Source organism: Gouania willdenowi, chromosome 4 (assembly GCF_900634775.1).
Source record: "Gouania willdenowi chromosome 4, fGouWil2.1, whole genome shotgun sequence".
Taxonomy (NCBI): Eukaryota; Metazoa; Chordata; class Actinopteri; order Blenniiformes; family Gobiesocidae; genus Gouania; species Gouania willdenowi.
Genome location: NC_041047.1, coordinates 22,763,005 through 22,788,127, shown reverse-complemented (window position 1 = coordinate 22,788,127; position 25,123 = coordinate 22,763,005). Strand labels below are relative to the sequence as shown.

The following is a 25,123-nucleotide window of genomic DNA, read 5'->3' as shown; positions in this document are numbered from 1 at the left end:
TGTAACATGATCTTTATTATAACTATAGTTTTTAAGCTCAATACTGCAAATATGTTTATTGTAAGCTAGAAGGACCAATGATCAAAATTTAAAAAATGCTCATCAATTTTGACAATCATATTCTAAGAAATGCATTAATTTTATATATCTTCTTGATTTTATTCAAGTACTGGTACATTTGTAGAAATAATAATAATAATAATAATAATAATAATAATAATAATAATAATAATAATAATAATAATAATAATAATAATAATAATAATGTTATGGCCACCCACCTTTAAATAAAAAAGTATCTTGACCAACTTGTTTTTTTACCTTTAAAATGTCCTTTGCAACTATTGTTATTTCAATCTTCAGCAGTTACAGTCCAGGTTTAGTGCTTTGTTTTATCAGTAATTATTTTGTTATTTGTCATACACGTTCTCTTTTGTCATTAGATATTCTTCTATATTTTAATACCTTTTACATTTTAGGTTGCCTTTTAAAATCTGGCCAGGGACACCAGATGAAAACCAGCCTTTTTTTTGGCTACTTGTGATTCATTTACAGCATGTCTGTCTATTAATGTGCATTATCCCTTTTAAAAGATTAATAAATTAAATGAAAATATTAAGAGGTAAAATGCTGAAGTACTTACTATAAAGTACTGTAATTAGGTGTTTTTTTTCTCAATCATAACACAACCTTTAGCTTTATGGAAAAATCTCCATGTGTGACCTTGTAAAGATGACTGAATCTCTAGTTCTTACAACACTAATGTGTCCCTCTCACTAATATTATTTATATCAATATTGATGGATGTATTTACCTTAAATATCACATTTTCTAATGTTTTTTTTAATTTCTGCTCCTCAGCTCGTAGGAACTTTTCAAGTTCTAGCCCACATCCCAAATTTCTATCTTCTATATGAGCATCCAGGTGGGGAGCACTCAGATTGAACTCCCCTCAGTAATGGCAGAAGCATCGGCTCCGCCCCTTTCGCCATCAGACCTGGAGCTGTTGTCTCCTCCTGCCTCTCCTGCCCTCTGCACATCATGTGGCCACAGTCACCAGCTGGAGGAGAACCATGAGTACAACTACAAGGAGGAGGTGGACGATGACCTTGTCTGTCACATCTGTCTGCAACCTCTCATAAAGCCTCTGGACACGCCCTGTGGACACACTTACTGCCAAGAGTGTCTCACCAGCTTCCTGCTGGAAAGCGATTTCTGCCCTGTGTGCCGCACGCCGCTCATGCTGCAGAGCTGCAGGAAGCCCAGTCTGCTGGTCCACAAGCTGCTGGACAAGTTAACAGTTGCTTGTCCCTTCACTGACCATTGCACAGAAACTCTGGCACGTGGCGAACTCCAGGATCACCTCAAGAGCAGGTAAGTTGGTTTGACACTTGACTTGAAGTTTTATACATAAAGGCTGACATTTAGTTCCCTATCCTAACCCTACTTAACCCTAACCCCTAACCATAACCCCTACCCTAACCCTACCGAACCCTAACTCTACATAACCCTAACCCCTAACCATGTCTAATCCTAACCCTACGTAACCCTAACCCTACAAAATCCTAACCCCTAACCCTACCTTACCCTAACCCTACCTTACCCTAACCCTACCTTACCCTAACCCCTAACCCTAACCCTACATAACCGTAAACCGTAACCCTAACCCTACATAACCCTAATCCCTAACCGTAACCTCTACCCTAACCCTAACCCCTAACCATAATTAAACCTAACCCCTAGCCCAAAAAATGCCAACATAGTTCCAAAGGTGTCATATTTTAGCAAACAACACATAATGACAGTTTAATGACATCTTATTCACGCTAATGACAGAAAATGACAGCATAATGTCATCCTTATGTATAAAACTTCAAGTAAAGTGTTACCAAATGTTCTTTTCTTTCTGACTTTCTCTCATTTTAAATCAATAGTCATACATTCCTAAAGTTTTCCTCTCCTTCGACTACCCACCATCATTAACTCACAGCTCTCGTCCTAAAGAGGAAAGTTTTTCTCCACCAAAGCTTTAATCTAAACTAGAGCTATAGCTTTGCTGTTTGAATTTGGGGGAAAAGACAACACTTTTTTTTCCTGTCTTTTTCATTAACACAGATTAAAGCTCTCCAAGCTCAAAGGCCGCCTGGATAGTTATCGCACCTTACATACAGCACTAGTATATCCTATTCCCTAACATCCAAAGTTTGTGAAAGTCTCTTAAGCAGTGTCCTTGTTTTGCTCTTTGCCGTATAGTCAAAATGTTATAATGAGGTATGGATCTCTAAGGCTAGCTCCCAGCAGGCTTCAGCTTTCCTCACGTCGTTAGAAAGAGTTATAGGTGGAGGACTGAGGCCACATCGAGAGAGATAACGCAAAATGGGAGTAATGAATTCAGTAGAGCTCAGTAGAGAGATTTTAAGATCAGGTTTTAGGATTGTGATTCAGGGACTGTGGCAGTGGTGTTGTCTACGTGATACGCAGGTATACGCTGTATAACCACTAAGATAGCCCCAGAATTTCCGTATACCCACTACAAACTGCCCTGTGATACGTGTAATTAGCGCTCGCTAATTTTCCCCAATTTTTCAAAAGCGGACAGCAGTCAGCCATCACTGCCGTAGATGTGCACACTGTGTGTGCGTGTGGGTGTGTGTGTGTGCGTGCATGTGCCGTCCTTGCCTTACAAAGTTCTTACAGATTAGTGTGTTTTGATTGGGTGATTCTGGAAAGTGGGCGGAGGGAGAAACAAAAAATCAAGCGACAAGCGGCGTACAGAAGACGCTTTTTTTTGTTGTCTGCACATGCTGTCAAAGGTCAACACTACAAGAAATGCAATCATATAAAAAGAGAGGGCAGTGTTACCCCTCAGTGAGGGGGAAGGGAACAGGGAGGAGAGACTCAAGGTAGGAAATGGAAAGGGTGGTGAAGAGTTGATTATTTTAAAGTGAGAGTGAGATGTGAAGTTGTTGTTGTGCATATTGTGCTTCTTGTGTTGTGTAATCAAGCCAGTCTGGTGACAAGTGTGAAGCTTAGGTATAATGGTGGTGGCTGTGGACAGAGGGAAGGAGTGAGTGGTAATACCTAAAACACCATTTACTAATCAGGCTCATATCAGCAGTACAGACTTAATCAGAGCTCAATAAGTGCAGAAGTACGCTGTGTTAACACACCCTCTCTTTCACGGACACAGTCTGTGCTGCTTCCTCTGTGTTAGCGGCTGCCTGTCAGAGGCTCAGTGGAGATGTCTGTTCTGTAAAACTCCATCACTTCTGAGTGTTAAAGCACTCAGAGACGTTTGAGCAAACAGCGCATGTATTTCTCTTTTGTAACAATTTTAACTTGCTGCTCTGCTGCGCAGCAACTCAGGTGATTTTCTTAAAGGAACCACATCCTGACTGTGATTTACAAATACTTTCAGCAACTCAGAGCTGACCTGAAAGAAGCAACTTGCATTTCAGCCTTAATGAAAAGTTAAAAGTGGAACAAAATGTAATTGTGGAGTGTGGACGGCCGTCAAAGCAACTGGTGTCTTGACAGAAATGAGTGGCCATATCAGAGGAGTGGGTTTCATTCAAGATTCAAGATGTAATAAATACAAAGTTTTAAATGCCTGTATGCATTTATGTTGTGGTTATATGGAGGATGTTGGTACGCGTGCACGTGGGGGGGTCCAGTGCACTGGTAAAAAACAGTACACCCACTAGAAAAATCAAGACTACACCACTGGACTGTACAAGATGATACAACTGTATTTACAGTATGTCCATACTGGGACCTAAACCTTCATTTCCAGTGAGATCCAGGGCTCTAAATCCAAAGGTGCAAATCTGGTGGATCTGTTGCGAGCGCAAAATGCCCACTGACAAACAGAAAGGAATAAAATATTATTAGCCGAAAGCTTGTGGCTGAATAACGAGCATTGTACGCTGGTCTTCCATGTATTTTCTCTTCATCCTGCATGGGGTGGGGGGTGGGGGGTTGCTATTGTTTATCCCCGCTGCAGGTGAATGGCAGGGTACATCCTAGACAGGATTGCGGTCAGTTACGGTACCTAGTTAGTGTGGCCATATTTTCATTTCCAAAGAAGAAGAAAAAGAAACCTGTAATACGGCAAAGTTACTCAAATATTTGTATCTATAGCCTTCAGTCGAATCCTGTTTTTGGAAACTTTTTTTTAGAATCAACCCATATTTAACAACGTTAAGCACCAAAACAGTTTAGGCCCCTCTGACACCATGAAATTGTACCCCGGGTGTATACAGGGATAGTTGTCCACTGAAAAGCTTCTGTCTGTTCAGCTTCTGAATCATGTGTCATACCAGTCACATTGATGGAGGGAAGTGAAATACACAGCATGCTTCAACGTTAACGTTTTCGAGTTGCTATAGTTACTTATAGTTACTTAACATGCTTGGACATGTCACAGTGGTACTAAAAAATGTTGCTTTCAGAAATTTTGAGAAGCAGAAATAAAGCAAGGACCTAGTATATGGATTTATAGAAAATAAAATAAAAATTAAATGAATAAAAAAAATTGGACATGGAGGGAAAGAAGGATATTGAAAAGCAGATGTTTTGTTAACACACAGAGTGAGGGGAAAACATGGATGTTAACACTGAGATATGAGCTGACTAGAACACTGAGATGTAATAAAACTCTTAACTGTGCCTTCAAGCTCCTGTGAATTTGAGTCTTATTTTATATTTGTGTTCCCATAAGCTAGAGGATGTGCATTCTACTGCAGTTTGCCACAATTTGCTCAAAGACTGATCATTTTTCTATCATTAAACAGCAGTATCGCACTGAAATCATGTTTCAGATCCCGTGCTTGATGAACAGAATGAGGTCAATCTTTTTTTTTTTTGTTACCTCCAGTGATATAATGGCAGCATGGGGCCTTGTCCCTGGCTGTTGTGATACTGGCAGCAGCTTAAGAACTTCTTAATGATTAATTCAATCATTAATGGCCTTGGGAAGGAATTAGATTGAGAAATTGTCATTCTGGTCTCCTTCAAGTCTTCACACGTTTTCTTACACTGATTTTTTCCCCACATATTTTTATGTTTTATTTAGTGTTTAGCAGTAGGTTGATTTTTCTCTGCCTAAAATACCTCTCCCGCTCATGGTTTTTTAATTAGATTACTTTACCTAGAGCTCCATGTTTGTTTTATTGATGCTCTGTCCTCAAGCAGAAACCTTGTTTCCCCTCTTTCTCTAATCCTCTAGGTCATTTTCAAAGACAACATTTATTAGGGGGCCAAACCCATGTGACCTGGGGACCGCTTATGTATGCATACGCAGTTCCCAGAACCAGCGGTGCTCGGAACCCTATTGTAATGGTTCTGATTTCTATTATAGTTGTCATTCTTAACTTTCATTTTTTTGTTGGTAAAAGTGGTGCTGCAGGCTAAATCGTGCAAGGGAGGGTGGTGCCATTTGGAGGGTTGGTCCAAACCCCTCAGCTTACCTCGAACGCAAAAACACACATATGTCCGCCAGCATGTAGCGCTATAATCAAGGTAAACACGTTTTGGCCTATAACTCCCACACCGTATTACGCACATTCAAAAACATCATATCCACAGATTGCCTAAATAGCACTGAATCAGCTGAGCTAGGCCACGCCCATTTCCGCCTATAATTGTGTGGTGCAAAATTGCGAAAATTGAAAAACCTACTTTTTCAAACTCCTCCTTGGGGTTTTGTCCAATCAACTTGAAACTTGGCACGTAGAGTCTTCAGTTGAACCTGATCTAAATAAACATTATATTCACGTGTTCACAGCAAATGGCACGTTGGCCTGTGTCCTGACGCTCGCCCCAAGCCCGTCATCCTTTGTGACGTACTTCCATGGGGGCCGAGTCGCGCGGGAAGATTTGGCCCCCTTTCATAACTGCTTGCAGTTCTAGTTTCAAATGTAATTTAAGGAAACCAATGACACTAGAGTCCAAAGAGTTTTAGCATGTATGTCATTACAACCTGCACATCTAGAGGTACTAGGGTGTGTGCACCTCAGTCATGGAGATTTTGTGAGGGTAAAAATAAACCATTGTCGTTTAGCCTTGGGCAATGGGTGCAGCTCATGGTTACGGCTTTCACTAAGCCTGTGTCTGAGAAAGTAACACACAAAGTATGCAAAGTCTATACTGTCAGTGTGATGTAGGTGTCATTATGCAACCTCAGTCTCACTCCAGAGTGTAAATGACTACGCTTGTCCACTGCGTGTTAACCTTTTAAAACCATACTGATTGCATGAATTATTTATTTATAATTATCATTATTATTATTTATATTCATTTACATTTTTTTAAGTGTAGTTTAAGACTGTTTGAAACCTTGTAATGATGTAAAACGTGATTATTTTTAGATTGATAATAGGAACTGAACAATATTTTTTTTTTTGTTTTTTAAAATAAACTATATTTCAAAAGATAATTCACCTATTTCTAATAAAAATTCAAGGATTTTTATTTGTCATCATGTGCATGAACATGTACATGATGAAATAACGCCCCCCACGTTTCCCCGTTAAGCCCTTAAAGAATAGATTAAAGAAGAAAAGTATAAAAGAATATAAATGGAAAATAAAAAAAAACACCAGAAATATATATACAAAATAATACAAATATACAATAATAATGATAATAATAATATCATTGTTCTTGTTCAAGCTGTTAGTGTTGTTTAAAGGGGCTCAAAAGAGCTCACTTAACTCTTTGAGGCCTAGCGGTACATGAAGCCTCATTTTGACCCTGATGCTGTTTTGCTCTCATAAGGCCTGTACAGGAGACCGAGACCTGAACCTTGAACTCTGAGGTTTCTGAGAATCATATTATTGTAAAATGGTGGTCTCAAAGGATGCATAGTCTGCCTATTGCACACTGGACAAGCGTAGTCATTCTATGCTTTGGAGTGAGACTTTGTGTCATTATGGTGTTCTACAGACAGCCTGGCAAGGATCCTCTGTTAGTAATGAGGTGTTTTTGAACAACATCTGAAACCTGCAGGATTGTGACCCTTTAGGACCAAGTTTGGACACACCTGCTGTAAAGCCAGCATCATTCATCATTCAACAACAGGAGTAGTCAAATGACAGCCTGCATTTAGCCCCTAATGAGCCAACAAGTGGCCCAGAGTGAGGTCTTTAAAACATGTTACATGACCATTCTGAGCTTTGAACAGAAACTCCAGCAGACATGACATTTTGTAATGGCTCTGTGTACACACGAGGCTGCACAGATGTCTTTGTCTCTGAAATGTAATATTACCCAGAATGATGTTTGTCATTTTTATATCTGAAACCACTGAGCTAAGTCTTGTTTTTTCAATCTTTAAAAGGTGGGCTCACATTGTTGAGTGCAATTGTATTACATGTTTGACTGGCACAGAATGACTTTGATCATTTCTGTTTGCAAGAAAGGATAAATCGGTTAAAGTACTTTTGAATTAAATTAATGTTTAAATCATTTTATCTTTTAATGAGTTACTGTTTGATGTAACCAACAAGTTTGCTTTTTTGCCCTTAATGCATTTGAAATGTATTCTAGATTATACTATGCTTATTTTGTGAAAAGGATTCTATCACTGTTGTGAATTAAAGCGACCCTGAAAAAAGGAACAAGTGGGTTAGAAAATGAATGGATAAAGTAAAGCTTGTATTTTGTTGCTGTTTTTTCTTATTTTATAGCGGCTAGTATTACCAGTTCCATTACAGCTAGCTCTTATAAATGCAGTGAGAAATCACAAAAACATGTGATTAAGATTAAATGGATGGATCACTTTGTGCAGTGTGGAACGGCCTGAGTGGAACTTGCCTTATGTAGACAGGAGAGTGATCACATATGGACTTCTGTTTGAATAAAGTGTGTAGGAGAGATATCTGACTGGTGTAGTCACTGAAATTGTTTCTGTATTTATTGCTTTTCAAAAAAAAAACAGTTAGAAACCTATATGCTGAGACTGAACGTCCGAGTGAGAAATTGCCATGTGTAAGTGGGTTGTGAAAAGTAAATGGGGCAGGAGGATGTGTATATACGTGTTTGTTATAATGCTGTTTTTGTAAGAGCCAGTTAATGTGCTGGCGTACAAAATGACTCCTGTGGGGCAGACGGGCTTCTGTTCACAAACTGCATCCTGTTGCAATCCAATTACTTTTCCATTTCCTGCATGCCTTGTGGTCATATTGTTGTGTTTAGTAAATACCAGGGGACAACTTGCGCCTCATGATGCACGCATGCATGCATGCATGCATTATCTTGTTGACACACATATTCATGCACGCACCAATACATTTTCCCCTTAAACATTCTACTTTTTTCTATGAAATATTAATTCAGGCAGTATTTACACCAGTAAAAGGTGTTCCTGAGGGTAGCAGGCTGCTCAGTGTTTGAAATACAGATAACAGTTCAAGAAAGGGAGGAAAGAAAAATACGGGATGGGAATAAATAGGGGAAAAGAACAGCAGGTCTAATTTAGGATGGCATTACAACTGGCTTAAGCTGGAAAAAAATGATAAATAATTCTGAGAATCAAGTAAGGTTTAAATTTGATTTAGCATCGGGAACATGTAGGAAAAAAACTCTCTGCTGAACTCTCAGTCTTTCTTTCAGGTTTTCCTATTAGAGTTGACAGGGTTAAAAATGATGCATCAGTACAGATTATCTTTTAGTTTAAATTCTCCTGCCCTTTGTACTAGATCTTCAGGCCAGCGAGCTTTTGCTAACAAAGTCTGTGCAAATGTTTGAAATGTGGGGCAGCGTTGATGAAATTATATAATAATCAGCATGTTTCTGATGTCACCATGTTTCAGCAATAATGTTCCTTGTAGCAAAGTATTTCCCAAAACATAATCTAATGTGATGATAATGCACTGAATGGTGACATATGAACATATTTTATTCATATCTTTTTTGTTAGCTGTAACTAATGCATGTCTGCGATGATTTTTACTCATCTGTTTATTGCTAATTGTGGTTGCTTGGTTAAAGCTGCTTTTTTTTTAATCAGATAAAGACATAGTGTAGGTCTTATAGATCAAAAAATCTAAGCTTATTAGCTTGGAGAAAAAAAAAGTAAAACTTTGAAACTGATGCCAAAAGTTTGTTTTCATCTCCACCGTAAACACAAGTTTATTGACATTTTTGGAAAAGTTTTGCACATTGCATAGTGGGATGTTGACTAGATCCACGCATAGAAGCGTTCTTATTTCATTTTTTCCATGATTGGAAATACTGTGGCTGCTTAGAGTGGTTCAGGCAACATGCATTGCTTCTGATACCAAATGTTATTATGGATCTTGGATCTAGGTGACACGCCTTGTTAGGTTTTTCTGTTACTAAAGTAAACCTGCTACACCTCTATTTCTTACAACTAAGAATCAAAAGAATTACAAATACTGATTCCTTGAGACTCACAGAGCTCTAACATGACATTATTTTTAGGACAAGAGAAGATAGATGGTTAGATGGTCTGAGGGCGACCGTGGCTCAGGTGGTAGTGGGTCGTCTTCTGATCGAGAGGTTGGGGGTTCGATCCCAGTACCTGACTATGTGTCGAAGTGTCCTTGGGCAAGACACTGAACCCTAAGTTGCTCCCAGTGGTCGACAAGCGCCTTGCATGGCAGTCCTGTCCCACTGGTGTGTGAATGTGAGAGTGATTGGGTGAATGAGCTGATATGTAAAGCGCTTTGAGACTGCTTCAGTGTGGGGATAAAGCGCTGTATAAAATCAAGTCCATTTACCATTTTTACCATTTGAGAGAGATGTGAAAGAAGCCATCTTGTGTGGGATGATATACAATGTTCACGAGATGAGACAATGTAAGATACTGGGCTCTTGAAAATGATACAATGTTTTTTGAAGGTGTAAAAAATACAAAAAAATGTAGTTTAAAAAAAATAACCATTCTTTGGCATCCATAAATATACTCTGGGTATAACCTTTTCCACTCAATAAGAATCTGTACTTCCTCTACTTTACGCAATATCTATCTCGCTATATATCGTCCCATCCTAACTTTTATGCTTGCGTGTGTCTACGATCATTTAGTATGCTAATGACCACATAACAGGCTCAACAAATAAATCAACTGTCTAAACAAATGTCAGACTTCCAACAAGTCAGTTTCAGAACTGAATAAGCCTCTTAGATGAGAGACGTAACATCTTCAAGTATAACCTCAGGTCCATATGCCATAGCTACACTACCAGAACCATAGCTCATTCTTGTGTGTGACCCTGTGCGCTCTATGCACCATTTATCTCGCTGCACAGTCAGGGTGAATGGTGTAGCACTGACTTACTTATAAGTGTTTGAATAACTGTCTGAGACACAGTGTTTTGGTCTATAATCTGAGAGGTGCACTTTATACATTTAGGACATGTTTAAAAGAAACACAGTGTATGGATTATACACACACACACACACACACACACATATATATATATAGTGCTGATAGACATAGTAAACCTTCTTGCCAAAGCATGCATTGATGCACTACCTGAAAAACTTTTGTGGGTTGACACCACCTCGTGCTACCTCGAGAGCAGGGGTGTCAAACTCATTTTAGTTCAGGAGCTAAATAGGGACCAGTTTAATCTCAAGTGGGCCCCGGATTATAGGCAGTAAAACAAGCACTTTTATCATCCATGTGCCCTACTTTGTACTTCCACGTATAATAGTATTGCAACTATGTAAAACACCAACAATATCCAAACAATAAGTGACAGATATCAGAATGTGCAGAATGTTCACTTAAATTTTCTTGATTTTGTGAGCATTTTTTTAATTACTTTGGGGACATTTTAGTGAATACTTTGGCGAAAATTGTACTTACAACAATCTGAGATGTAAAAAAAAATGGCTGCTGAAAAAAAATTGTGCAGTGTCATTAAATTTGTGGGTTGGTTATTCATACAATGAGTCATGTCATTTTAACTTTCTCCTGTGGGTCGAATTGAGAGCTTTAAAAGGCCAGATATTGGCCCCTGGACCTTGACTTGACACACGTGCTCTAGAGGATGAAGGCACTGGCAAAAGTGACCAAAAACATTGATACACAATCAGTGTTGCTTCCTAACTATATACTGTATATATATATATATATATATATATATATATATAGAAAAACAATCACCATTTATTATGAAAGTGTATGTATAAATGAATGGGACGATGAATGAATGAAACCTTGCAGTGATTGCTTTTCTATATTATTTTCATTCATATCGTTGGAATGAACCAGTCTTCAACCCTGCAAGGGATATTGATTTGCGTGTGTTTTCCTCATGCTCTCTCTATCCCACTCTCTCTATCTCTCTATGTTTTTTTTCCACACATGTTGACAGATTCTTTTGAGCGATCAGACCAATCTGCTGCACTTGGAGCAGTCCACCATCTCAGTCAAGGGGGTTAGGGTTTGGAAAAGCAAAAATATACCCTCCAAACTCCACATTTCCAATTTAAAATTCCTCCTATGTGCATTTAAGAATGAGGAGGGTGGATGCAGAGGTTGTGTGTGTGTGATCATGTGTGTATATTACTCTGTCAAGTAAAGCTAATCAGAGTACTATGAAGCGTCCCCCCTCTTTCCTTTCTCCCTTTGGTTCACTCCATGCCACCCTCCCACCCTCACTGGTTTCTGCTGCAGTATAAGTCACAGCGTGCACTGTTCTCCCTGACATCCACATACGCACACACACACGCACACACACACACACGCACACATGCACACTCTGAGGGAAACGGACCTCAACACACACGCATACGAGCGTAAATCCTCTTACAACTCGGCAGTGCCCAGAGCAGATTAAGGGGCTGCACATCTCAAATTGTATTCCAAATGAGCCACCTTTGCACGGGTTTCCTTCCTTTTCTCCCTGCACTTTTTCCTCTTCCTCCTCTGCCACAACAGGACTTCTCCTCTGCACCTGCTTCCTCTTCTGCTTCTTCTACGGCTGCCATCACCACTGCTCCATTTACCTCCTCCTCCTCTTGCACTTCGTCTTCAACCTCTGGCAACTGGCCCACTTGCCTCTGCGGCTGAGATGACCGGGCAGCCAGCCTGAGGCACAGAAAAAAAAAAAAAAAACTTGAACAAACAGAAGTGGAAAAGGTGGCAGGGGGAACAGATAGGGGTAAAAAGGTAGTAAGTGGCAGATTAATATAGTTCTGAGGGGGAAAAAGAGAAGGTTGAGGCAGGAGGAGGGGGTCAGTACGGCCAGGTTTAGAGAGTTGGAGCTGGAGGAGGAGGAGGAGGGGGGCGAGGAAAGAAACAAGAGAGAAGACAGCTTTAGGGAACAAAAGGGCGGGAAGATTGGTGGAGGAAAAAACAAGCTGAGGGCTGACCATGAAGGCTCTGCTGCTGCTGGTGCTGCCCTGGCTCAGCCCGGCCAACTACACAGACAATTTGGGCAACCTGCACATCCTCTATTCTGAACTGTGAGTACACTGTGCTTCCACCATCCCGCATCCCTCTCATCAGCACCACCTCATCACTCCCCCTCCATCTACACACTGAGCAGCTGTCAATGTGTATACACGTTTCCCTCTGTTTCTGTCCACTTCCATCTACTGTTTACATTTGGATCATCCTCTGTGAGAACCAAGGGAGGGGTTTGTATAGGTTTTGATGACGAGCTGACAGTTGTTTATAGGGGTTTTAATGACTGGGTATGGTGGGAGACAGCACATTCATCAGGTAGAGCTTCATCCTGTCCGACCACATGTGATGCTTCAGAGAACCACTGCAGCATGAGCGTATCTCTCCTCTCTTCTCTCACTCCCTTTAGCAGCGCGTGTAAGTGTGTGACTTCTGTTTATGGGAAGACAATGTCAGCGAGCATTTGCTCATGGTTGACAGAAGTAATACTCCCAAAGTGTATCCCTGAATACTGGGATGGTAGTTTGTTAGTGATGTGCACTTTTACCTTAACATTTAAAATTCATAGCCATCTACTCTCAGACCTCATCTCTTTGCAGCCTATCATACAGTCTCCTCTTTGTTTACTTTATTTAAAGATAGCAGCTACACATAAATTTGATATAGGAGTAAAAAATCTGCTGGCTGACGGTGTTTTTTTTTATCTGTAACCAACATCTGAAATAACCTTTTTATCTTCAGTATTTATTAGATTTGCTCACTATTGTTGTCAATGGTAATTTATCCTTTTTTTTTTAAAAAAAAAAAAAAAATGTATTATAGAAATGTTTTGAACATAACACTAAAATAATGTGTAAAGAATTCACTTATAGAGAAGTATTTTGAATACATTTGGATGGGTACTGCATGTCTACTCATAACGACATTTATGATCCTTTCAACTGGAAATATTATTGTTACCTTTAATACTAACAGAAAAAAGGAGACTGTTGTTAAAATAATTTGCATTATCAACAATATTATTATATATTATTATGATCATTGGTTTGGTTTTAGGATTGGATGCCTAAAGCCTTTCCATCTGGAGTTTGCATGTTCTCCCATAGCCTGTGTTCATTTCTTTTGATCCAACAGTCCAAAAGCTTTTGCGTCAGATTAAACCTCCATTCGTTGTGGGGGGGGGTGCGTTTCTCTGTCTTTGCACGTGACCAGCTGGTGTTCTGTTCGCGGTGTACCCCACTATGCACACACTGTGAGCCCAGGTAGACACTGACAGATCTCGCAACCCTGTTCGGACTAAAAAACACGACCAAATTAATGTTTGATTGTTATTGTTGGTAAAAGTAGTTGTTGTAATAGTAGTAGTAGCAGCAGTTGTAGTAGTAATAGTAGTAATAGTAGTAGTAATAGTGGTCGTCTTTCAAGTCGTAGTAAATATTTGAAACCATGAAATTGAGCTATGATGAATGAAACGATGAACGGAAGATTTTTATTTTCTTTTTAAATGTTTGGGAACATTTTGAGATTCCAATTAATTTAACATATGTTTTTGAAACCCAAAGACTTGAGATGAATATGAACATAAATATATGAGATTGCATTGCTATCTAGCCCGTCAATCATCCAGCACAATTACTGACGTAGTTCAATGTAACAAAATGAAAACATAGAAATTAACATATAAACATAAAGAACATAACAGACCACTGTAATGCAATATTTACAATTGACCAAAGTGCTTTAAAAAGCACGTCTTTGTATAGTTTTCACTCTGTTAAAGTCAGCCTACGGGATAATTAGCCACCCATTTTGCATATCATTACACACAAGATTATGTGTGGTTCAGTTTTTTTCTGGCTTGGGTTGTGTGCTCTGCATCTGCCTCTGGAGTTAATTAATGTGGGTCAAATGTTGACTGCATTTAGCAACTGTATACAAAGCCAAAACACTCTGATCCCTCTGAGCTGTGCTGCTGCTCCTCACTCCAGCCTGACAGAAATGGCTCATTATGCATGAATACATGAAACAATACAGTGTCTCAAAAATCCCCTCATTTTGTTGTAAAGCCCAGCTGTGTCTTTGCTGAGAGGGGCTTTAGCTCTTGCAGCTTCCAAGAGCCCACAATATGGTCCAAATGAGTTGTGGTGAAGAGTTGAACTTAACTCGTGTTGATGGAAGGTAGAGGCAGAGGATCTGTGAGGAAATGGAAAGGTAACTAGAGAAGAATCTCCTTCTAGGAGGTTGTTCAATGGTTCCCAGAGACACCTGAAGGTCTCCCACTGATCTGTGAACAATATTGACAGGATGTGTTTATGAAAGCCATTGACAGTGAGGAGTGTGCTGATTATGACATGACAGAGAGAGAAAACAGGAGCAGACAAACTCGGACGTAGTGCTTTTCTGCCTGGCTAGAGAGCAGTGGCACACCATTTGTCTTGATCTATACCGTTGACAGGAGAAGCCTCCAGCTGCTGGTGTGACGACTACCTCTCTGCATCCACTATGTGTTTTCCTGTACGTCCTTTTTCTCTCCCCTCGTCTGTATTTTCTCGATGTGCTTAGCACTACTCTTGGTTTTGATTGTGTGGTAAATACAAGTAGTGTTTTGTCTTGCTTACACTTCCATCAAACAATGGTTGGTTATTAGAAACATTTCTCTGTTGTTGCAAACTGTCTCATAAACTGCCTGATATCAATGTCATTGTTCTGGTTCTTAGCAAAAGGCAATGAATCCTGTTTCTTCTTATCACCTAAAATGAATCCAACACTGTCTCCCTTATGAGATCCTCACCACGGTCCAGTGTTATGAAGCCTTAATGATTAATCTGTGTTGTTTCAGGACTTGAGCTGAAATGACTTAAACACCTTGATTAGCTTAGCGTCCGCCCTTTCAGTCCTCATCTAGAAGGTGTTTGATCACTGTGAGCTGTGCTCACTTCTGCCATCCTCAGCCTGAATGTACCCTAACAGGATTATCCACCCAGCTGCTGTGCACTCCTTGTATCAGAACAACACCAGCCGTTTGCTGGTATCAGGCGCTTTGTTGAGGAAAGAGCAACAGACCACACTTTGCCCTTTTTTGTTCTCGTGTGTCCTGAAAGTGTAGGGCAGGCTTCACTAATTAAACTTTTTTTTGGATTAATTACTAATCATTTTTCTGTATTTAGGCAGCTCGCCATCTTGTTGTATCTGACAGCATGAAATACAGTGAAGGCAAGCGAGAGAGCAGCGCAGAACAGAAATTCTGGATTAGATTCTACTTGCCCTCCTTAAGCTCTCTCTGCACGTTACATTTTTAAAGCTACAATATGAAAATTCATTTGTAAATATCAGTAATAAAAATGTAATAAAAACACACAAAACTAATAATAATAATAATAATAATAATGACATAATTGGCTTTGATTTATATACCGGTAGTGCTTTTTTCAAAGAGACTCAAAGCTGTTGCATTAACTGCTGGCTTTGAATGACCAAAGTACGGTGTTCTAGCTTCCTTCTCTGCTACTCTATCTCCTTTATCCTGCTCCGCGGACGAAAGTGAAACCGTGTGTTATTGTTGAGCTGCTGCTTCAAAACTACAATCAAAATAAAAGTGAAAACAGTTCTTATTTTGTAGTCTTTTCTGTTGTAGCTGAGAAGAAAAGGCTAAGCTGATAGACGTGAATGCGTCACATTTTCCCCCTGTCCAATCAGAACTGTTCCCAACCCCAGACCTAAAACGGAATGAAATAAAGCTGAATAAACCATGTTTTCCATGTAAACCTCAATTTGGAATTACTATTTCCATGTAAACACAAAGCATAACATTCCGAATAATTTGATTTGGAATAACTAATTCCGAATTTTAAAACATTATACTGACAGAAGCGTAGCCATTTCATGCCTACAATTCATACCCATTCATACGAGGCAATGTGGGTAAAGTGCCTTGCCAAAGGACACTACGACTTGGATAGAGCAGGATTTGAATCCCCAAACCTTCGGTTTATAGACGACCCACTCACCCAACCACTGAGCCATGGTCACCCCTATATGGAGATGATTTCTAGAAATTTCAATCATCCTGAAACCAAAACCCAAACTGTACTCCTGAAATCCTGATTTGAGATGGCAAACTTTAGCACCAATGAGCATGGTCAGAGTAAAGCCACAAAGCATATATGAAGGGGCAGATAAATTACATTTGAAGTCCCCCATTGGGCGACTTCAGGTGTCACAGCAACACAAGACAAGTATGCAATAAATAAAAAAAATGTTAAAGAGTAGGGAGAGAGAGTTAAAAGATTACATGTGTAAAAATCTAAAAATAAACCAGCAACAAACAATACTCTGCTAATTATTGCGCTCAAAGCTGCTTTCCCAGTAGCTTTAATATTAAACTGAGCAGACAACTCTCCAGCACATGGCATATCAGATATAAAATATCAGCTGCTACTCTTTCAGTCACAGGAGAAAAAGGTGTATACAGCCTCATCCAACCCTCTAGATTTCTCAGGGTTAGATTCCGGGCACACTGCAGGCAGTCCCAAACCAAAGCCCTGACGGAGGCCACAGGCTTGTCCAGCCAGCAGGAGATCCAATTGGGCTGTTAGGTTTTCCTGGATTAACACTCTAATGATTGGAAACCTTTCAAGGCTCTGTGGAATAGAGTCTGTCAGATGAACTTCCAAACCTGAATGTAGCTACTTGTAACATTTAGCTGTCAGCTTAGCCTACTACCAAAACTCTGAGAGCAGACACTTTTTCCTCATTGGTTTGCATTAAATTCTAAAGCACACATCGCTGTTGGAGGAAGTGAACATTTATGTGCACGGAACACCAAAGACTACAAGTAGAAAAAAGAACTGAGAAAGGAAACACAAGTCTGAAACATGTCTTTAGGTTGTAAAAAATCTACAATATACAAAAGGTGATCAACAGGTTGGAACATCTGTTTTGATGAGTGGTGGTTGATTTTCAAGTGTTGTAGATTATCTTTGTTCCTTAAGAACAACAAAAAGCATTTGTACGCTCATCTGAGTGATATTTGTGCTGAATCATAATTGTCTCTGTCTCTTCGTCATGCCACTGCTGATTAGCATATTGTTAAAATGAGTATCTGGTAACCTTTGCCTCTGGCGGCCTCAGAATCAGCCTCCCCTTCATTGGTTCTGAGAGTTGTTGGTGGTGGGGGTCCAATGTGAGCAGCCGGCAGAGTGTAGCTAACAGCCGTAAGAAGAACCGTGTTGGGTTAATCTCTCATGTGAGCAGTGCCCTGCTGACTGCCTGGGCTTTGGGTTGGGCTGACCATGTCTTGGTTTTGTGTTAAACATTTGTGGCATGTGGAGGTAGAGAAACTAAGACACTGCCAAGGGCCAGTGTGATAGAATTGGAAATATAGGCTAAAAGGTAGGAGGAATGTGGGACAGTGTAGTGGGATTAAAGTTAGATTTGTCTACACTTCAGTCAAAGGCAGCAGAATCATCACTAGCTGTGTTTCCATTACAGGTTTTTGCAAAATAAAAGCAATATTTCTAAATGTCGACAAAGTATAATTGCGCTTTGAATGCTGCAGAAAGATGGACGATCCAAACCTCTTTATAACACTCTGTAGACCTTTGTTTTTTAAAGTATAATGCCACGAAATGTCTCGGCATCCTCTTCTGTCTACACACACCGCACCATGTGAGCAGGTATGTTATGTAATTGCAAAAAGAACAGTTTTGCGATACATTTCAATATGGAAACGTTCACAATTTCTCCTCATGAAACCGTAAAAAGTTTTTAGCGATACGTGAGTGTTCTTTCTAAATTCAGGTGTTTCCATTACCAGTTTTTATTTCGCCATTTAGATTTTGTGCATTTCCAAGGGTAATGGAAACCAAGCTACTCTTGTGGCGGCCAAACCCATAATGCTTCTAAGTTGAGATCTTGTTAACCAAACCATCAGAATAAAGCCATGTCTTTGTGAACCCTCAGCTCTTTCTCTGTTTTGACAAAGGAAGCTTATATATATTTCCACCTGCTTGAAACCAGACACTGACACGGTAAATGCAGCATAAATATTCTTCCAGTGCGATCAGAGGGTCACAGCTCCTGTGATGATCACACATATTGACTGGTGAAAAGGCATGACTCAGAGTGTGGGCTGGTTCAAACAGGCTGACTCGACTCCCGCTGTGCCAGTCCAAGGCCTCTTTCTCTTTCTCTCTGCTCATAAACATTTAAACACAATAACCATGCTAAACCTGCTAGGCTGGTCTTTACCGCAACGGAGAACATTAGGCAAGTTCAAACAAAGAAGAGCAGAATACTTTGTTTTCAGAAAGGCATTCATTCTAAAAGAAAGATGGAGATGATTCACTCTCAACTCTTCCTTAACTCTAGCAGGTCTTAAATACGATTAAACAAATTCATTTCACACCAAAGACCTTCCCATCTAACTGTGGCCTCTTCCTCTTCTTTTGCGTGAATAGGATTACACCTAGTAGGTGCATCCAAACAGGACACTAGTGCATCTGTTGATTACCATTTCATTAACTGGATTACTCTGTCTTTGCGGTGCGCTCTCTATTCTGGTTCAGTGTGTCCACATATTATCCCTTATGTCAAATTTTACTCTTTTTGATGTTATAATGTCATTCAAATAGATTCAAGAAGGTATGTTCACTGATGGCCACACATTTGACTTGTGTACTTAATGTCTGTGTCTTTGTATGTTTTAAGGCCTTTTTTTTTAGCATGAAGTTTAAAGGTCAGAGTGGAAGGTCGATCTGGGGACTAAGTCACTTCCACATTTGGCTAACCTTGAACAATGTTCCTATTATGCATGTTTTATTAGTGACGGAAACTGGGAAAAGCCTAGTGTGCTCAGAGGGAGCATGCAAACTCCACCCAGAGGGATCTTCCTGGTCCACTATATAGGAATCTAACCATGGATCTTCTTGCTGTAAGGACTAAGTGCGAACAACTTGTAACTAATTAGATAATATTAGAGATATTGGTTAATGGCTTTGATAAAGCCGATGATACTGAATAAGGAATACAAGTGGGACAATATATTGTACAACATACTATCATTTTTAAACATCACAAAATCTGTCGTCAATGGTACGTATGATTGGGGGAGTCAGTGTTTTTATTTTTTCTATTCCTATTGAGTTGAAAAAGTCATACCCACAGTATGTAAGTATGTCCAGAGTTAAAGTCAAATAAAAACATTGGTATTTTTCGAACTGCTATTTCTTTGTTTTGTTTTTTCACCTTTCCAAAACATCGTAATGCATTGTTATTGTGAGTCTATTATTGTGTATTGTCTTGTGTATTGTCTTACCTCTAATGAACAATGATTTGCATACCTGCATATTGCCAAAAGTGCTCATAGATGGGTTTAATTAATATATTGAAGTGATTGTATCTCCGATGGATAAAACCAAGCAAGGTATGCAGCTTGTTTCGAATGTTTCACTATTTTGCCAGAAGTATTCAAAAGCCACTTGGAATGACTGTACACCAGTGCACAAAGCAAGGTCCAAAAAGACAGATCGAGTATGGTTTGAATAAATTTAAGAAGGAATGAGTTTTGGGATTTATTAAATCAAGCCAGACCTTCTGGCAGAACCTACATGTCTGGTCTATTTAACATTGTAAAAATAGCCATAAACACACTGCTAAACTTGTGAAAAGACGAGCTGCAAAAGCTGTTTCAGAAAGGGTAAGATATGGTTGTTGGCTTAATAATTGTATACCTTTGCTAATCAGATGTGAATCTTTGGTATTATTTTATTTACACTTTACAGATTCATTTAGTCAAAAGCATAGCAGCAACAGACATACCTCACTTTGGTAGACATGATAATTGCGACAGTTTGGCCAACAGAACCTTGTTCTCAAGCTTGACACTGATTCTGACGTCGGATTTGTCACCTCCTGTGTCTGTCCCTAAGAATAGACTCAACACTTTCACATTTGTTGTTACACAAGGAAAGCATGCATACGACATGTGTACAAACAGGGTTTTTTTTCACAGATTGTTTGGTGAAAAAAACTCAAAGGAAGCTTCCACACTGAATAATATTCTCTCTCTTCCACTTTTGGAAAGTTTTCTTGGCTTAATGTTTGAAAAGAGAATGACGAAGATATGATGTAACACTAAATCTGTCAATTTACATCCCATGCATTTCTTGAAGCAGTGGCGCCTCTTACGGACTCATAATATATTTACTGTAAAGTGAAATAATTCAAATGACCGAGGAAACAGAGTTTAATTCTCTGCACCTGACTGAGCGACCTCTAGTGATCACATCAGCAGAGGTAATTTGTGGAGCGTGCCCAGTGTCTCCCGACACGATGGTCCGTGGCAGTCCGGGAGCAGGGAGAGTATTTGGGTTAGCAGGGATAATCCACTCACCCTTAAAGAGGATTGGAGACTCTCATGAGCTTTGATGAGTCGTGAGATGGTGTTTATTTCACATCACAAGAACAGAGCTGTTTGTACCACAGCCAGAGCACTTCAGCGCAACCACTTGGTTACCAATCGCATCGTGGGTGATTGTTGCTGCACTAGGAGTGAGCGGAGCCGACGCGGGGGGTGGGAGATGATCAGTGAGGATCTTTGGTTACTTTGCTCTCTATCTCACAGCAGATCCCAGGGTTAAGAGGGAGATGATGTGATAACAGAGGCTGGCTGGGACAAGAATACTGCAGTGCTAATCAGCACCCTCTAAGCCACATGTGTCAAACTCAAGGCCCAGGGGCCAAATACGGCCCTTCAGAGCATCCAATTTGACCGAGAAGCCCCTGACTGCAGCCTGCAGTTCAATAAACCAATTACGTTCAGACTTACTCTAACCCTAACCCTAACACGGTGGTGGCCGACGGTCCCTAGTCCGCCTAATACTGGGCCCCATATGGACCACACTTGACACACACTCCACTGATCCACTTACGCATACTTTTCTGATGAATGTGCACGATTTGGTGGGGTGCGAGACGACATACCCCGGCCCGTGCCTTGCCTTTGATTCCCTATTCCAAACTGAATGGTCCAAGGACTGTTTGGGGGGTTTCATCGAGTCCCATAAACAAAATACCTAACCCTAACCCATATCTATTTTGTATGCCAATAGAATTAATTAATGTAATATATATAATTATTTATATGGAACAATTTATTTATTTTGAGGTTGATTATTTTTAACAGTATAAGAATCAAACAGCACAATAGCATGCCGCATTGAGCTCCGCCCCGAACTGCAGACTGCAGTCAGGGGTACTTCATTTGGCCCGCAGGAAAAAGTCAAAATGACAGAGAAAACATGGATTATTTTTTAAATCAACAAATAATCTAGTTGTAGATATCTCAAATTCACCAATTTTATGAAACTCTACAATATTTTTAGGGGCTTTTAACTCAACTTTTCTACAAGTCTTTTTCAAAAAATTCCTCTAAATTACACAAAAATTGATAAAAATCAAAAATTCTCTGAAGTGAATTGAACCGATATTGAAAACTAGGGCACAATGATGTTAAAATTATTTTTTTACCGCCTAAAATCTGTGGCCCACTAGAGGTCAAACTGCTCCGTATTTGGCCCCTGAACTAAAATGAGTTTGACATTCCCGCTCTAAGCTGTGTGATCATCATCTGAAAATGACACATTAGGAAATGCTCCGTATAAGCAGCGACCGATGAGTCTAAAATTTACCCACAGAGAGGTTTGCTCCTCTGGAAGAACAAAAATAAATGCATGAATCAGTGATAAATTCAATTGTATTGTTTTAATTGGCTTTTAGTCTCGGAGGTAAAAGCTGTAAGACCACCCTGGTAACAAAGACAAAGGCTTACTGTCGTGCTTCCTTGGCTTTAACTTCTCACAGTCTTAACCTTCAAAGCTAAGGCTCTAAGCAACTGATTTATGACTATGGTTTTTGTTAACTCTTGTCACCTGGAGGAGCAAGATTTTAATTAAGAGAAGACAAAACCCCTGACAAAGTGTTAGGTGGACTCAAATGTATAGTCTGGCTTAAGTTTGTTTTTTTGTTTAAGCCCAGAGAGTCAGCCCAGGAAACAAGACCTGTTAAAATGTCCTGCAGTCAGCGTTGAAAAGACTTTTTTCTCACTTTGGGGTGGTCTCTGAAGGTTCATTTTGCTGAATATGTGCATATTCACTGATGTTTGCACATCTCCACTGACTCGACTGTGGTTTTTAATTTTGTGCCAGTCATGGTAGAGTTTCTTCAGTTCCTTCAGCAGCAGCTCTTTACTTTCTTATGTAACTATCAAAGAGCTGTGTGGATGAAAGGTAGCAGTGGCTAAGACGGCGGCTACAGTGCACTGTTCTGCTCCACGGAACTTCAGCAGACTGAAAATCTATAAATAGATAATAGTATTAACCTCACCCTGGAGACTGTGGAGGTAATTAATAAACAACGGCACAGTGTGTAAAAATAAACCTAGTTTGACGCTGTTGTGTTTCTAAATTGGACATATTCCCCCTTTTTTTTCAAAGGCAAACAAATGTAAAATTTAAATATGAATACCTTAAACAAAAATCCAGAAATTGCCGTCATGTTTGTAGAACTGCCACCACTGTGTCTCCCTTTTTATTATAGTGTTTAAATGCCAGGCTAAGCCCAAGGCAGTAGTTGTGAGTGATTTTTTATTTCCTTAAAAGAAAATCGAGTCCCGAAACACAACAAAGATCCTCATTCTAAAACCTATACAGCCTCATGTAGTTTCAAACTGAAGGACTTATTTTAAATTTCTAAATCCAAGAGTTATAACTCTCGCGACCCCTCGAAACATGTCCACTAAGTGATGTTAGGGAAAAGAATCTCAAACTTTAAAACATTGGATAACATTTTAGTTTGAAAGAAAAACAAAACGCCTCAGGCCGTTACCTTTGGAATGACATTGCCACTGTCTAAATCTGTTCCCAGAGTAAAACACACTGTCCAAAATAAGACCATTATGAAGCTTCGTCATCAGTTTTATCTGATTCACTTTGAGCCTTTCGGCCACTAGGTCACCCTGTCATGAACATCATATTCTTTCGGCTCCTTTTCTCCATTCATCTTTCAAATCCTGCTATATCCCACTGTGTCTTTATACTTTAAAAAAAAAATGTTTTTTCCCCATGAATTTTAAACAAACTATATATGTACTCAAACACTATGTGTTGCCTATAAGTAGCTGTCCTATTCTCTGAATCAGGTTGTCAAAAGTATAATTTCAGTGAGTCAAAAAGCCTCTTGGTTTACTGGTTTGCATTTGATGTGTGTAAAAATAAAGTCAAAGAAGAAATTTCGGTGTGGAAATATTTACCTGTTGATCAGTTTTCTTAAAACAGGCCAATTATCCTGTTGCAGGTGTGAACTAGCTTTGAAAAGCCTTACTAAACATTGACTGCATGCTTACAACTATCTAAAAAAAAAAAATGGCAGAGCAGGGTCAATAATAGCGTCAACATTGCACAAGTTGTCTGCAAGCCTCCACATACAGTGTACAACCCATTGTATGTGTGCATGGATATTAGTTTCAAGTGTTTGAGGAGTGCTGTGAGTCCTGCTAGTGTTTTATGGGCTCATTCAGCTTTAATTCCCTTAATTGAAACTGAGTGATGCAAGCAAGGCTTCTGCACCTACAGACTGCTGCAGTGCCCTCTTCACTGCTGTTGTTTGAAATATTGCTCTGTTCAACCACTTCACTCAATTAAGTGTTATGTTGCTGCATAGACATGCCTGATGTCATTCAATTTACTAGCGGAATGAACTACGATAACTCACAATGGCACAGCTGTCGCACAGTCAGACACACGTACACGGATCAGTGTGTTATGTCATAGAACAAAAGTAGGGATCAATAAGTGCTTCACCTTTGACTAGGAATGAGACTCGTGGCTACGAGTGTGATGTAGATCCCACTTCAGGTTGGAATGATTTTCCTCTGGAAGTAGTGGCAAAGTGCATGACCCATGCAGGCAGCGCTCTTATTGAGACAAAATGCTGCTTCTGATGCCTGGCTGGTTGCCCTGAGGGCACTGTTGGCCTTTTCAGGCTCAAATGGCTCCCCGTGTGTAATCACATTTCATTGGCAACTTGTTTTACCAGACTTTCATGGATGCTACTCTTTTTGTGTATTTATGGCATACAGCTAGAAGAAAAGAGTCGTGGAGCTGTATTCTGCTCATTGCAAGGGCTGCACATCATAAAAGACTGATAACAGCACTAATATAACATATATCATTAATGGAACCCTTATTAATATTTAGCCTCTAGTTCGTCAATAAGTTATGAAGAAGTGTTTAAAACGAAAACCAGATATGGCAGCTATCGACACAAGTTCAACCCAACTTCATCAGATACAGCTTTGTGAATGAATGTAATGAAGCAGAGCCCAGAGCTTAGAATACGATCTCATGCTATTCAAAGAACTAAATCAATGATTTAGTGCCAGTTTCACAGAGATCAACACAGACTGAGATGAAACACTGAACAAAAAGTGCCTTTTTAAAGTCAGACTAACAAAGGAAAGAAATTGTCCTCTCCAAAACCTTTATCCTTTTATTTACATTTTAACTAAGGCGGAACACTGCCCTCTCTTTGACATCTTTGCTATAATAAAGTTTACATTTTCTTAGGGAGGAAGGGTGACGGTCACAGTTATGCATTATAATAAATGTATAACAATATTTTTACAAAAAATAGACAAGCAAATTTGTTGCAAAAAGAGTGCACTCGTGTCAAAATAAATCAAAA

The 25,123-nt window shown here is 39.6% G+C and overlaps 1 protein-coding gene across 4 annotated transcripts in view; it reads left to right on the top strand.

Annotated features, from left to right (window-relative positions):
- Positions 1-25,123, top strand: part of lnx1 (ligand of numb-protein X 1) — a 47,895-nt gene that overhangs the window by 5,770 nt on the left and 17,002 nt on the right. For 2 of the 4 annotated variants that reach the window (XM_028443997.1, XM_028443996.1), the window contains exon 2: positions 862-1,374. In XM_028443997.1, the coding sequence (XP_028299798.1) occupies positions 914-1,374 (461 nt within the window). In that variant the 5' untranslated portion in view covers positions 862-913. Of the gene's footprint in view, positions 1-861; positions 1,375-11,671; positions 12,442-25,123 lie in introns of those variants that run through there. The other 2 variants (XM_028443998.1, XM_028444000.1) reach the window with 2 other exon arrangements.